Source organism: Cygnus olor, chromosome 7 (genome assembly GCF_009769625.2).
Source record: "Cygnus olor isolate bCygOlo1 chromosome 7, bCygOlo1.pri.v2, whole genome shotgun sequence".
NCBI lineage: Eukaryota > Metazoa > Chordata > Aves > Anseriformes > Anatidae > Cygnus > Cygnus olor.
Window position 1 is genome coordinate 35,157,601 of NC_049175.1, and position 14,013 is coordinate 35,171,613.

Genomic DNA, 14,013 nt, shown 5'->3' on the forward strand with positions numbered 1-14,013 from the left:
ACTTAAGTGCTTTGCTGTATTCAGACCTACTTCTGAGAGAGTAAAATGTTTCCAGTTGAAGACGAACAGCAAGTAGTCACATACTGTTCTACTCTGCAACTCAGATTTAATCTTATGGGGATTTTGACTCACAGTATTAAGACAATTTTCCTCTAAGATCCACATGCTGCTTAAAGGAATTTCTATGTGCATATATTATTGTCCCTTGCACCACAGAAGTGCATCAGTATTACTGATGTGATGTACACCAGTATAGCCAGCTACTCCTAAGGGTGGTTTATTTTGCAGCTGAGAGATGATATGCTGATTCTGGAAATCTCTCTCTCTATGACAAGTGTTTCTAAAACATTTAAGGTACTACAGAGCTCAAGGTTCTCAAGAGTGCAATCATATTTTGCAAATAAATCATAGCAAGAAATGTTCATTGCGACATAAGCTTGCTAGTCAGTTTTCTACAATCGACAAAGTAAATTCAAGGCAAATAAGTTTGTTTTTGCAAATACAGATGTGCGATACCTGAAAAATAATCACCAAATTATTTAATGAATAAATACTACAGCTGGAAAACAGAGAAGATTTTAAACCTTAAGTGGTGAATTTAGGTACCAGCAACCCCTTCAGAACTAACTATAACATGTTGCCCTATAAATACAAACACATTTTGCTGAATCTAAAAATCAGAAAAACACCAAACTGACATTAAATATTTCCATAGATAACAGATGGTTTAACGCATCAGTCTCCACTTGGGGTTGCCTAACGCATCTGAATCATATTTTGAATATAACTGAAGGTTTGGAAAATCTCTAAGGTTTTCAATAAATGGATTTTAATGTCAAGGCTACTCAAAGCAGCTGTTTCTACTAAGTATGGAAAATCATATCCAGTTGTTTTATTATTTTTTTTGCATGACCCAATGCAGAAATTATGTAATTTAGGGGTCCCGTCCACCTCCACCCCTACCACCCTCCAAGGAACAGCATGCTTTACATGAAACTGCAGTAAAATAACAGCACACGTATCAGAGCTTCATATCTGTTGTCACTTACTACTCAAAAAATATGTTTGTGTTTGGCACACTGCTACTTAAAGCATGCTGGCTTAATGGCTACTCCAGTGCTGAGCAGCAAGGCTTTCAAGATATCTGAGCTGGTTTGTGCCAACCTCAGGAGGATGGGCAGGCTGGAGGACACAGGGTCTGTAAGCACAGCTGCTGGTCCTCTCTGCAGCCTCAAACACTCACAGGCAGGAGCTGCAGCGTGGAAATGTTGCAAAAAATGTTCCCTTCCCTCACCTCCTCTGTTGCCACTCGCCTCTTGGTGGCAATGACCCAGCACCCAACGCTGTCAATGGGTCCGCGCACACACCCGCACTGACTTGCAACTCTCAGCCCATTATTTGTCTTGAAATTAAAAGTTAGCAGTGCTAAATGGAAAAAAAGAGGAAAATGATTTTGCAAAACTGTGACTTTTTTTCTGTGGTTTGGGATCAGTGAACTGCCTCATATGCTACAAACCCTAAGCACAGGCAAGGCTAACTTTAGTGTTTTACAACAGTAAAAGTATGTTGAAGATCCTGTTAAGACAAGAAACCTAATGTTGTCATCACCATACAAAACTCTTGTAGAACATAAACCTTCTGGTGTACGCCCCACCACAGACAGGTGAACTAGAAAATAACCATTACTAAGTATTTCTTAAGAAGCAGGGCTTGGAATTCTCCAAATCTGGTTAGTCAAACAGATGCTCTTGAGAGTTAATTTATAGTCCTGTCATCTCTGTTTTTAAAAGAGATGGAGATTGTATCTTACAGTTTTCTAAATCTGATTTTATTACAGGTACAAGAGAGTTTGGTATGTTCAGCAAGGCCTGTATTAGCAGTTTTATGTTCTTTTAATCGCTGACAGGAATGCAAATAGTTTCCTCAATTGCTGCATACTTCACATTCCTGAAGGAAGGCACACCCTTTGACAAAGATTAAGAGAATATAAAGTTAAATTCCTGTTTACTAAATGAATTAAACCCTCTTTTAGTTGCTCAAACAGAGCAACCTATGCATCGGGGAACTACATTCCTTTCAGGGATAGCAAAGGAACAATAAAGAAACATAGAAAATAATGTAAAGAAAGCTCATGATTTGGTCCTAATGTTGAATAATAAAGTGAACTGGATTCTATCACAGCTGGGTAATGTTAGGGTTTCTCCAAATGACTGGAAATAAAAAGCATTTTGTAAAAAGCCAAGGGGGAATGCTGCCCACAGCCACCAGGCTGGTCCCTGTCCAGCTCTCATGCTGGTGTATGGTTTCTGCTCACAGGATGATCGCTGCTATCCATCCCATAGACCCTCCCTGCAGCATCTCCTGGTGTCTATCACTGACAACTTCTGCACATGAGCACAAGTTGTCAAGAGCACATGGAAAAAGACGCAATATTTATAGCCCACAAATAGCTGTTCAAGCTCTGCTTTGATCATGGGCCTCATGAGCAGCATGAACATCCATCCCATCATCAGCCCCTTGCCAACAAACCCACAGAGCTCCCATTTAAAAGTCCACCAGGGGTTAGGTCCCATTGCTTGACTCATACTCCCTGAGCAGACACCCACAGCCACTGCACAAAGGGAACCATGGTCACAGGCACCAGCAGGAGGGATAAGTCCTCCAAAAACTGTACCAAAGACTGTAGCATTTTCCACATTATTGTGAATAAAAGTCTTACTGTGGGAAAGGAGGACAAACCCAAACCAAATAGGAAGAGTGATGAACAAGAAAGCAGTGAAGGCAGCTTTTCTCTTTTCAGCCCCACAGAAATGCAGACATACATACAGGTCCTTGCTTTCTTAGCAGAATGCAAATGCCTACGATCAAACTGGAACACAACACTCCAGATAGGGAGGGGCATGTTCTGTAAGGGCCCAGTAGCAAACATGCCCCCAGGTTACATTTAACCCTTCAGTTTTAACATTACCACCCCTCCCTAAGAATGCCGGTACAAAGTGAACGTGCTCCAAGGGTACTCACTCGTTTCTCTCCAGCTGGATGACCAGATGTTTTCCTTCAGCTTGTACCACCACCTGCAGCAGGGCTGGGTGATTCTGCAAAAGGAGAACGGAGTCGGATGAGTCTAAAACCAGAGCCAGCACCTCTCTCAGCCAGGGATCTGGGCACATCAGATGCAGAATCTGGCCCTGCCTGGCACAGTGCGAACCCACGGGGCTTCACGCTAGTGTCCTTGGGACAGCGTGGTGTGCAACACACCATCTCGAGAACTTGCATCTTTCCACACCAGAGCATGTCTTGAAGATCAGCATAGCAATGAAGTCCACATCATTCCCACGAGATACCTGATACAGTTATAACTTTTCTCACTTTCCGCTCCATATAATAGTACAATGAGATTAAACACTGATATAATCTCCTATTAATGTTCAGTCTTGCTGTAGGATTTTTTGAACTGAGATCAGGGTAATCAGGTTTGCGCTTTGCATGACCATTTCCAGTCTCTGCTAGCCAAGCTGGAAGCTGGTGCCTCTGCCCTCAGAGCAGACCTGCAGCGCTATGGCCACAGTCAGCAGGGTGGCTCTAACAGAAATAGTTCTTCCCTTAGGGCTGAGCATGTTAAATATTTGCGTGCAGGAAGGACCCCACATGCGATGCAGATCTAAGACCATCATGGAAACTAAACATCAAGTATCGTCATGCTGAACTACTTGTTCCCTATAAACAGCTACATATTTTAATACATGTTGTTTCGTAAGAAAAAAAAAAATAAGATTTAGCTAGAAAAAGAATTGGTGTTGGAGCAATTAGAAATATGGCTAGCAATATTATCAAGAATCTCTGTGAGAACAATAGACAAAGTATTTGTACACATACAAGCATGCAAGAGAAATTTCTAAACAAGACATCAAGAGCAGAGCGCACAGAAATCCCGCACTCTGGCATGGAGCAGGGGTCAGGACATCTGGATTGTATTTTCAGCACCAACACGACTCTGTGCAATCTCCATATTGCTCTTCCCCTGACGGTAAAACAAGTTCTTTTTCATCTCAAGTATCTGAAGGTGAATTCACCACTTCGGGGGCTGTGAAAAAGCATCAGAAAAGTCTGCACACAGTGGTGATACATTCAATCCTGGAAGTGGGAGGGAGCGGGGGCTTAAACACTGCAGGAGGGGCAGAGCACCTATACGGGCTCTTAGAGCACCAAACGAGAAAGCACAGTTTACAATCTGCTAGCTACTCTTAATCCAGAGGTCTGCACTCACATGTATTCTAAGACCGTTTACACTTAACTTACATTTTGTTAAACAAACTTACAGGGTTGCGAGACAGTATTTCCTTGTTTTGAAATTCTGACAGTAGCTCAATAAATCAGTTGTTCCTCTGCACGCTCAATACACTTTTCTGAAGATTTATGCCAGCCAATTGCCAAACTGAGGCAGTCTAATCTTTAGGGGTATTGTATTTAATTGATTTATTGGGAAATATGTCTGAATGTGTGATTGCTGCAGTGGTGCCGTGATGCAGCCTTGGCTGTGTGACGGTCAGAGCACCCCACCCATAAAATGCAAGAATTTTTAAATGATTTGGAAAATTGTAAATGTTTATTAAAAAGTGAAATTATGAGGAGACTGTCGTAGACTAAACAAAATTGTAATTTTGTTATAATAAAAAATAGCTGACAACTCCCCGGTTCTCTCAGGCATTATTAAGTGCAGATTGTGACTGAGATACCATTGCTTTCTTCTCAGTGTCCTGCCTCACTGCTCGTGCAAATTCAGACATGTTTCCCTCTCCCCATGCAAAACAGCAACAATATTGAAATTCTTCATCTATGTGAACTTTGTAGGAACTAGATCCAACTAGAATGCTAAATAAAAGCTTCAGCCTATCCTTGGCATTCAGCAAACACATGGGAGTCATTTATTGGCATGAATATTTAGAGACAATGTTGATTACCACTTTAATATTAGTGCATTGGTTCCAAACCCTGTAAGAGATACATACTAGAGAGTTTTGAGAGAGTAGAATACAATTAATTACAATATAACACAGTAAATAATTAATATATTGCAGGAGCACAAATGGGTTCCTTTCAGCTAAAGGCCCTCTTAGTATGTAAATGATAACCATGTTTATTCATGAATTCTCACTGGTACTTATTTGACAGTCAGTTGATGTTGCTAAGTTGTAAAGTTAAAAAAGCAGCTGCAGTATAAAACAGACTTCTACAAGACAAAAACTATCTCTCAGAGAATTCCTAAAGCTGAAACTACTCATTATTGAACACAATAATGTCTCCAGTTAGGATGCTGGACTGTTTTGCAGGAGACCCTGGTTTAGATCCCTGATTTATCACAGAAATATTTTTCAAGCAAGTGGCTCATTTTCTTTTATGCCATCTGGGAAGAGATGAAACTATACATTTTCCTATTCTGGCTGGTAGTCGTAAGCATAAATACAGTAAAAATTACAGACTGCTCAGGTGCTATGGTATTTGGAAACACATAGGCACTTAAAATGATACATTTCTAATGTGAAAGAAAAGCAAAGATCATTCAGAAAGTTTTTTTTTTTCCTTGCTAAAGTATACACTTGTGAAATTAATGAAAAAAATGAATTTTATTTTATTTTATTTTTTATTTTTTCCCAGCAGTACCGGTGAGCTCTCCATTAAAGTACTTACGCGGTTCTGCTACAAGACCTTAAAAACTCATTTCAAGTCTCATGAAACACTGTAGTACTCTCTCCTTACAATCAATATTTTCAAAACTGAATTGCAAGATGAAATGGCAATTACTGTAAACACTGATATTATATAGCTGTTTTATATTTTTTGTTTAAATGATAAAAAAGCACATTGTGAGTACACAGACTCTTCTGCTCAGAAACTTTTATAAAGAACAACTTGCTATAAGACTTTCTTAAGAATCAGAATAAATAATTTCCATATTGATACCAAAACTTATTCCACATATGATCGCTTTAAAATTATCAAACCTGACAGAAGTTAAAGTGAACCTTATGGAACCATTTACACCATATTCTTTAACACCACAACAAATACCATAATTATTTACACCATAATAATAAATAATTGTGAATGTTTTGACCTTTCTTTTCTCTACTGATTTACGTTTTTTAGTTCTTTCTACTTTAACTTCAATTTGCTCTTTTCTTTTTGACAATGTATTTGTGGAGTATCTCATCAATGCACACAAGCTGTTCCTTGATATCCTAAGAGGTAAAACTGACCTCAGGATGACTGAAGAGTACTCTCCATCACTTTCTCCTCTTATTTAGAGCATTTACTTTCAAAATCCCCATCAAAATTTGTCAATGAAAAAAAAAAAAAAAGGTATTTCACCCATTAAATTGTTCCTTGTTTGCTTGCTTGCTAAGGGATGTTAGTTTGGTCATAGTGATAATATTCTGAAATCAGTGAAACAATAAGTAATGAACTTTTAGTTAAAGCCAAGCAAGAACTCTCTCTGATAAAGCACATAATAAATGAATACAGGCTTTCTGGAAAAACTGGAACCTGGTGAGAGGCTGTTTCTGAGTCACAGTTGTTTGTTTGTTTTCCCACAACAGAACTAAAATCAATATGCACAAGAAAAGGTAGTTTAATTAATACATGCTTTCAAGTACTTTTAAGTGCTCCCACCCTCCCACTTAATTCACATTGATCTCCAGATCTTTAATTAGAAAGAGAAAAGAAAGGATGGTTTGGGGACTGAGGGCTTCCCCTGTGAGCCTGGAGAGGGTGCGGGCAGCCCAGGTGTACCGCAGAGTCACCTCTGGGCTGGGACACCCGCACTCTGCTACGGGAAACAGCTAAACCCTCCAGCTGAGCCTAGCTCTTGCACCTCAACTCGTTTTGTGCTTCACTCACCCCTTCTGCCACTTTCCACCAACATGAAAAGCGAACAAGTTTTCAAACTCCTGTCTTTGTCTACATACGACACAAAGTATTTTAAAGACGTGCTCCCTAAATGCAGTGGTGAGCAGATAGGCAACTTCCTTCCCGTGAAGGCATCAGGACATTGCAATAGTAGCTCAAAACCAGCAATACTATATATATATACATATATATATAAACACATATATATTTCCCTTAGTTGCTCATGTTTTATCACATCAACACGAATACCAAGACAGAGCCTCAGCAGCAGACCTTGAAAGTCTCATACTTTCATGGAGTACTTTCTAATAATATTGATATAACAGCCACATACACACACACACACAGACACACACACACAGTTTTCTATGTCTGAAATACTAGTAGCTATCCATTTCGAGTAGATTTGTTCACCTTGGTGGGATGCCCATTCTGGAATTTCAATACAAAGTAGTTGTCACTGAGCATATTTTTCTGCACAGTAATCTAGGAAAAAGTCTTAATCACGGCTGGATCATCTCTTCCTTTGGGCTGTGGATTTGGCACGCACTGTAATCACGTTGCAGTGCTGTTAGCTTTTCCCTTGATACTGACTGTTGAGATTGGGATAGAATATTTTGAGTCATTTCTTATTACATCTGAAGAGAGAGAGAACCGATGAAGCAGACAGTCCTAGTGCATATGTTTTTTACACCTTCCTCTCCATAAAGGATTTTATTGGATTAAGATATATGAGTTAGACCAGCACATAAAAGTTTAAAGAAAAAAATATTCTAGCAACTACATAATAGAAATAAAAGGAGATATCTAAAGACAAGAGAAAGAGTGTAAATAAGCTCAAAACAGAAGCATTAATTCATTTGGAAAGCCAAATGCATTTTCAGCTGTTTCAGATATCCAAATCCAGTATTTGAGAATAAGGATCAGCACAAGAAATAGAACCAAAAGGGATTATTTTGTTTCTCTGGTTTCAAATTAAGTTTTCAGTAATATCCTTGCATGGCAGATTGAAACAGGCAGATTTGTTTAATCCAACAAAGTGGTTTCCACTCCCTCCAGAACTGCTACTAGCTTCACTAAAGCCAACCTTGCAACAGGGCTGACTTTGCATGTGCCATCAAGTTGACCTACATCTGTGAAGTGCCTGTGACATATCAGGCCACAGACTGCATGAATTATCCTCACACCTCACTGGTGGGACATTCCTAGCTTGAAATGGGTTGAGATGGGCAAGATTGTGAGGAAAAGCCGTCTAATTTTTTAAAAACTATAAACTGCAATTAGTTGTATGCACCAAGCTTCCTAACATCCAACGTGGACCAAAAATAAAAACCCAGCAAAACTCATAAAATGTCACATTTAATAATTACTTGTCTGGGATTTAGTTCAAAGTAAAGAAATCACATTGTCAGTGACAAGCACAAGAGAAGAGACTTTGGAAGCCACGCCAGCCTTGCACAAAGCTTGTCAGAGATATGCATTGATGTAGCAGACCTTAGCAGCCTAAGTACACTTTTCCCATAGGATACATGAAGATACAAGAGGTGAGGATGATTTGTTCTGACTAGCTACCATGAAGGCAGCCCAGCTCTGCCATGTATATAGTCACGAATGGTGGTTTAACACAGTGTTATACAAGGCAATTGGATGCAGAAGCAAATCAACATTTGTTTATGAAAACAGAGGATTAGGGAAGAGATGTCTTCAAAGTACAGAGAAACCAGAACGTGCTTCTAGAACTTCAGTACGTATTTAGGATTAAACTATACACATAGCTTATTCATGCAGAAATTACCCACTCATCACTGGCTGAAGACAGTCAGTGAGGACTATTGCAGTTTGGTAACCTGATTTCCCCCACTACTGACATAGGTCAAACAAGAGTATATGATGTGATAGCCAAAGTATTCCACCAGGGGAAAATTTGAAGGTAATTTTTAATCCAGGGAGTCTTAAATTGAGCAAAAAACATCAAGAATTACTCCGAGGATATGACCGTATTTACTTTATCCTCTACGTTTCTGAAAAGATAAATTCCAACACACACATACAAACAAACAAAACACACACAGACTAAAAGAAACAAACAAATAAAAACAAACAATAACAATACTGTGAGGGTCATAAGTTTATGCTCTTAAACATAGCTCTGGAAGTCATGGACATTTGAGATGCATCAGATAGCTACATGCCATACAAAGCTAGGTGTTTTTTCTTGTGTCTGAATAGCTAGCATCAAGAATTAGAAATTGTGTAACTGAGAAAAGAGTACATTATCTCCAGCAGGGATAAAATCTATGCCATTTTGTGCTATCTACATGAAAATATCTTTTTGTCCCTTATTTGTTGCACACTGATGTTTTGTGTTGGTGCCTCCACAATCTAAAAGGTGTGCTTACAGGTATTATATCCTTGAGCTGATATTACCCCTCCACTATCTGTAGTACACAAAGAGGAAAAATCTGGAAAATCTATAAGAAATAAAGCTATCTGGGGAATCTTACCATGATAACTGTAATTCAATCCAATAATCTGCAGTGCAAGCTGTCTACAAATTATATACATTTAAGATAATTACGAGTGACAAAGAATACAATAAATTGTATGCATTGCTTTTAAATCAATGCATATTTATTTCTTTTCTTTTGGCTTTAGTTTAGAAGTGAACACAAGAGGCTGTGTTTCTTGCAAACACCTCCAAAATCAAGTGATATTTCATGCAGACATGAAAAGTATAAACATTTAATTCATATTGTATTGCAAGCTCCTCAGGGCAGTGAACTCAGCTGTGCTTTCCTTACTGTCAAATGACAAGCATGTATCCCTGTGGCTGTATATAATGAGTAGTAACAAAGAGAACAGAGGGTTTTGCGGCAGATCTTTTTTTTTTTACTGGAGTAGCAAAGAATCACAGCCCCTTAACAAATTGGCTGAGCCACTCCAGTAATGCACAAAACCAAAGGACTTCCAGGTTTGTTCCCAGCTCTAAGATGCACTGACTCTTCAAAAATAGAATGATCTACTGTTTGTTTTCTTGCTGGCAATACAAACAGATGCAAGCTCCTTCTACCTGGAAGACACAGTTTCTAATCTGAACCTCCATTTTTTTTTCTTTTTTACTTTTTTTTCTTTTTCTTTCTTGTAGAGCAACTCAACCTGTTTCTTGGTGGTAGTCACTCTTTTCCACCTTCTTGCTCCTGCTTCCTACATTGCCAGCCAGCTGCATGTGGATAGCTTCACACCACAAGGCACAGCAGAAACCAGCAGAAACCATTGCACATGAGGTCCCAAGGCAGGGACAGGGCAAAGGCTCTTCTGCCTCTTCTCTTACAAGCTTCCCTACAGGAACAGAGAACTCCGAGGAGTTCCACAGACATGGAGCTCACATGACGTGCATAAAACAGGAGCTGTAGGACAGCCTTGGGAATGACCCAAATTCCCTTCACAGACTAAAAAGATTTTCAATTAAAATTAAAAAAAAAAAAAAAAAAAGAATGAGGTGCACTGCTTCTATACCGCTCAGAGTCCCAGCCTCTGGCCATCAGTTTATTTGGCAACATGTGACAAATCTCTTACAAATCTCTATAAAAGGCTTTTTAAATTAACAGATTCCTGCTCACTGTTGGTGTCCCAGCATCCCTGTGCAGAGTTAAAAATTCAAGCAAATAACGCTCAAGAAAGAGGAAACTGAGAAGTTAATTGTGCCAGACCAAAATCAATAAAACTACACAGCTCTAGCACACAGTTTCCTGGTTTCCATGCAGAAATACAAAGCCAATGACTGCTCTGGGAAAAGGAAAGCTTGCTTACAATTTAGCTACAGCCTTTTCGCGAGTATTCCTGATTTACTTTTTTTCTTTTCTTCTTTTTTTTAAATTAAAGAATAACCTAACTAAAACATGTTCAGAATGTCATAACATTATGGATCAAATATTCCAAGAGGAAATCCAAAATAACCAGTTTGATGTTTTAAAGAAATCGGCATCTTCTGAGGCTGACTTGTTATGCTATGAATTTATTTGGTGTCAGTAGAAAGTCAGGCATGAAACTGAGTTCAATGTTTGCACCATATTTGCTTTATCAAGCACGGAAGTTGTGCTAAAACATATTTAAGTGCATATGGCCATCAACACAAGGATTAACAGTAACTACACAGTTTATGTGTTTAAAAAAAAAAAAAAAAAGATCAAATGTATTCTTTCTATGTAATTACAACTAAACAGAGCAAATGGGCCAGCCTTGGCTTTTAAAATAGTTATCCAATTATCTGCTGAACTAAGAAGAAGAATAGTTAATGGTTAAGAATAGGTCAAAATCAATGCTTGCTTTTCAGGACAAAATTTGAAAACAATCTTTCAAAGATTCCTAAAAACAAGTTCAGAGAACAAACATTAGTGAATTATGACAATGGAGCTGGTGTTGCCAATACTCTGAGAAAGCTGGTCAGGAGCGAGCTACGCTATCCTTGGCCTCAGGATGTGGTTTGGGAGAAGGTGGCGTGTTGTAACACAAACCAGCCAATGCAAAGTATTGAAGCCCTTCCTGTATCTTTGCAGCAGGATGGATGCAAACCAACACAAACCAACATTCAGCATGTATTTATTACACTTCCCTGCATGCCTGATGACCTGCAAGGAGTCTGCTCAGCATCTGGAAGCAGGCGATTCGTTAGATTCACGATTCACAAAGGAAGGAAGAAAGAAAAAGGAAACAACATGTGTTTTTGACTGAATAGAGATGACTGCACCAAACTGCGAACTCAATTTTGTATTAAGAACAGCTATTAAAGACAAAAATTAAATAACACACATGCTTTTAGCCAGCTCTCATTTATTGCACTTTATCCCAAACAGACCTCTACCTAGGGTGCTGCCTGCCACCCCTTTGAAGGACAATCTCCATAAAGCTACCTGATGCCACCAAATTTTGTCATCCAGGTGAGGACCTGACTTCATGAAGCAAAGGACTTTCTACCCAATACAGCTGGTTGATCCCCAGCTTGGAAATGGGTCCTGAGAAGTGATTTTTAATGTGAGTCTGATGGAGAGGTGTGGAGTTTGCTATTGCCACATGCTCACTGAGATGGCTGGAGAGCCCCTGCCCTGTCTGCTCTCCATCACGCTGGCAGTAGGCTGATTGCATCTGTGCAGATTTTAGCTTTCTGAAAGAACTGTAAATATAAAAGTCTTTTTAATGGTAAAAAAAAGGAGAAGGATAAGAGGCTGGTTAAAAATAAGTCCTTCTCTCCGCTGTTTTTCCTTACTGTGTTACCCTAGAAGAATAAAATGGCAATACCCACAGCCCTGTAAACCTCTGGGGGAGTATCCATGTTGCCTTCGAGTTGGAAAAGACTAGACACTACACGGCCTCAAAGGTATGAAAAGCACATGGCATCTGATCCTCCTGGCACCTGCTGTGCTGTCAGGGCTGCTCGTGGCAGCCTATTACCACCACCCTGGTCACTGATGGGTTGCTCTGTTAGAGGTAGGTTTAGTAACTGAAAAGATCAGCCCCAGCATCAGAAGTCTCTTGCTAACTCCAAGAGGGACTAAAACCTGGCACAGGAATGAAATAACCTGGACTTTGCTCAAAGTAAACCCATAGTCATTATACAGTATTTACACTATATGGACGAATCACAACTGTTCATTTTGCTATCAAACAGATGGGAGCAAAAAGTACCTCATTGTTGGAATACTTTATGTGCTGCTTAAACAATGCTTTGTGGAAGGCTGTGCAGAGAAAACAAACATGTCTGTTCTGTAGTAAACTGTTACAAAACAAAACTTAATAGAGCTGGCAGCTAGAAAGCAATTGCAGTGGGTCTGGGTAGTCTGAGTTACTAAACAGAACTTGTTGCAGACAGCCCTTTGCAATTTGGGTAATTATAATGTGAATGAACAGCTGTTGATATTTGCCAATTTTAAATGTACATGAACTTCTTTGAGGACTATGCCATGTAGATTTAGTACATCCCATTTGGGCTTAGTAGATTGTTCCACCACGCGTAGTTTTAAAAGTAAAATTCCTCCTTTCTGTAAGTACAATGGGGACTGTGACCTCCTTTTAACAGATACTTGATTACAACATTATGGTCTTCTGCCTTCCTCAGAAATCAAGGTCAAGCATGGACTCTGTCAGAGACTACATGTCATTGTAATTATATTTTATGCACCTTACTCCTGTTGTCCTGCCACACTTTCTATGAGTATTCCCATCTAATAGCTCTCAGTTTTACCACCCACACATCCGCTATGCTCTAACAGACCTGGAACTGAACAGCAAACCTGAACCTCTTTAGAAACATCTCTCTCCTTCTGCACACGTAATTATTGCAGCATACATTTGTGGGGAACCCACAACTAGATTTAACATCTAGCCACAGTGGGGAAAAGAATTACCAAGATAATTACTTCTGATAAGAAATGACACATCATCTAGATTATTTCTGAAAATGTTTTCCACAGCAGTTGTCTGGAATGCTGAGGAGGGATGAGCTGCATATATTACACGTGGGTGCTACAGGCACAATGTATTTGTGTATGTTGGGGAATTGGCAGATCAAGAGAAGTGTGTTTCAGAGTCAATAGAAAATTAAGTCCATTCTGAATTGCACCCATAATGGACATTATCTGAGCTACCTGAGCACTCTTTGCAACCCTTCAGTGCCATCGGCATCCTCAGAGCACTCTGCAACTCAGACAGTCTCAGGATAGAGGTTTTTCTGTCGTCATACAGGTTTGCAAAGCCGTTGAAGAGCAGAAACAAAAAGCACAGTCAGATCCCTCCCAGTATTTCCACAGTTCAGCTACCTAGCACAGAAAGAACTGACACAAAATACTGCAGCAATTTTGTCCACCAAGAACCAAACTGGAATGGCCACCCATTTCACTGAACTGAAAGTCAACTCCAAACGCTCCAAGAAAGCTCATAAATTATTCTATCACTGAAAGAGGATTTCAGATGCTTTTTGTCTCCCGTCAATATAAATCTGGCTGTGCTCAGTAAGTTATATTAAATGCACATGTATCTCCTTCAAGCCACATTTCATGCTCTCCAAACATCTTTCTCTAAATTAGATCCTTTCATATTCCTTGAAAAGCTCAG

General features: G+C 39.4%; 1 protein-coding gene across 1 annotated transcript in view; it reads right to left on the reverse strand.

Annotated features, from left to right (window-relative positions):
* Window positions 1–14,013, reverse strand: part of ADAM12 (ADAM metallopeptidase domain 12) — a 183,919-nt gene that overhangs the window by 134,653 nt on the left and 35,253 nt on the right. The window contains exon 3 of the mRNA XM_040562848.1: window positions 3,022–3,095. Within this exon, the coding sequence (XP_040418782.1) occupies window positions 3,022–3,095 (74 nt within the window). The remainder of the gene's footprint in view (window positions 1–3,021; window positions 3,096–14,013) is intronic.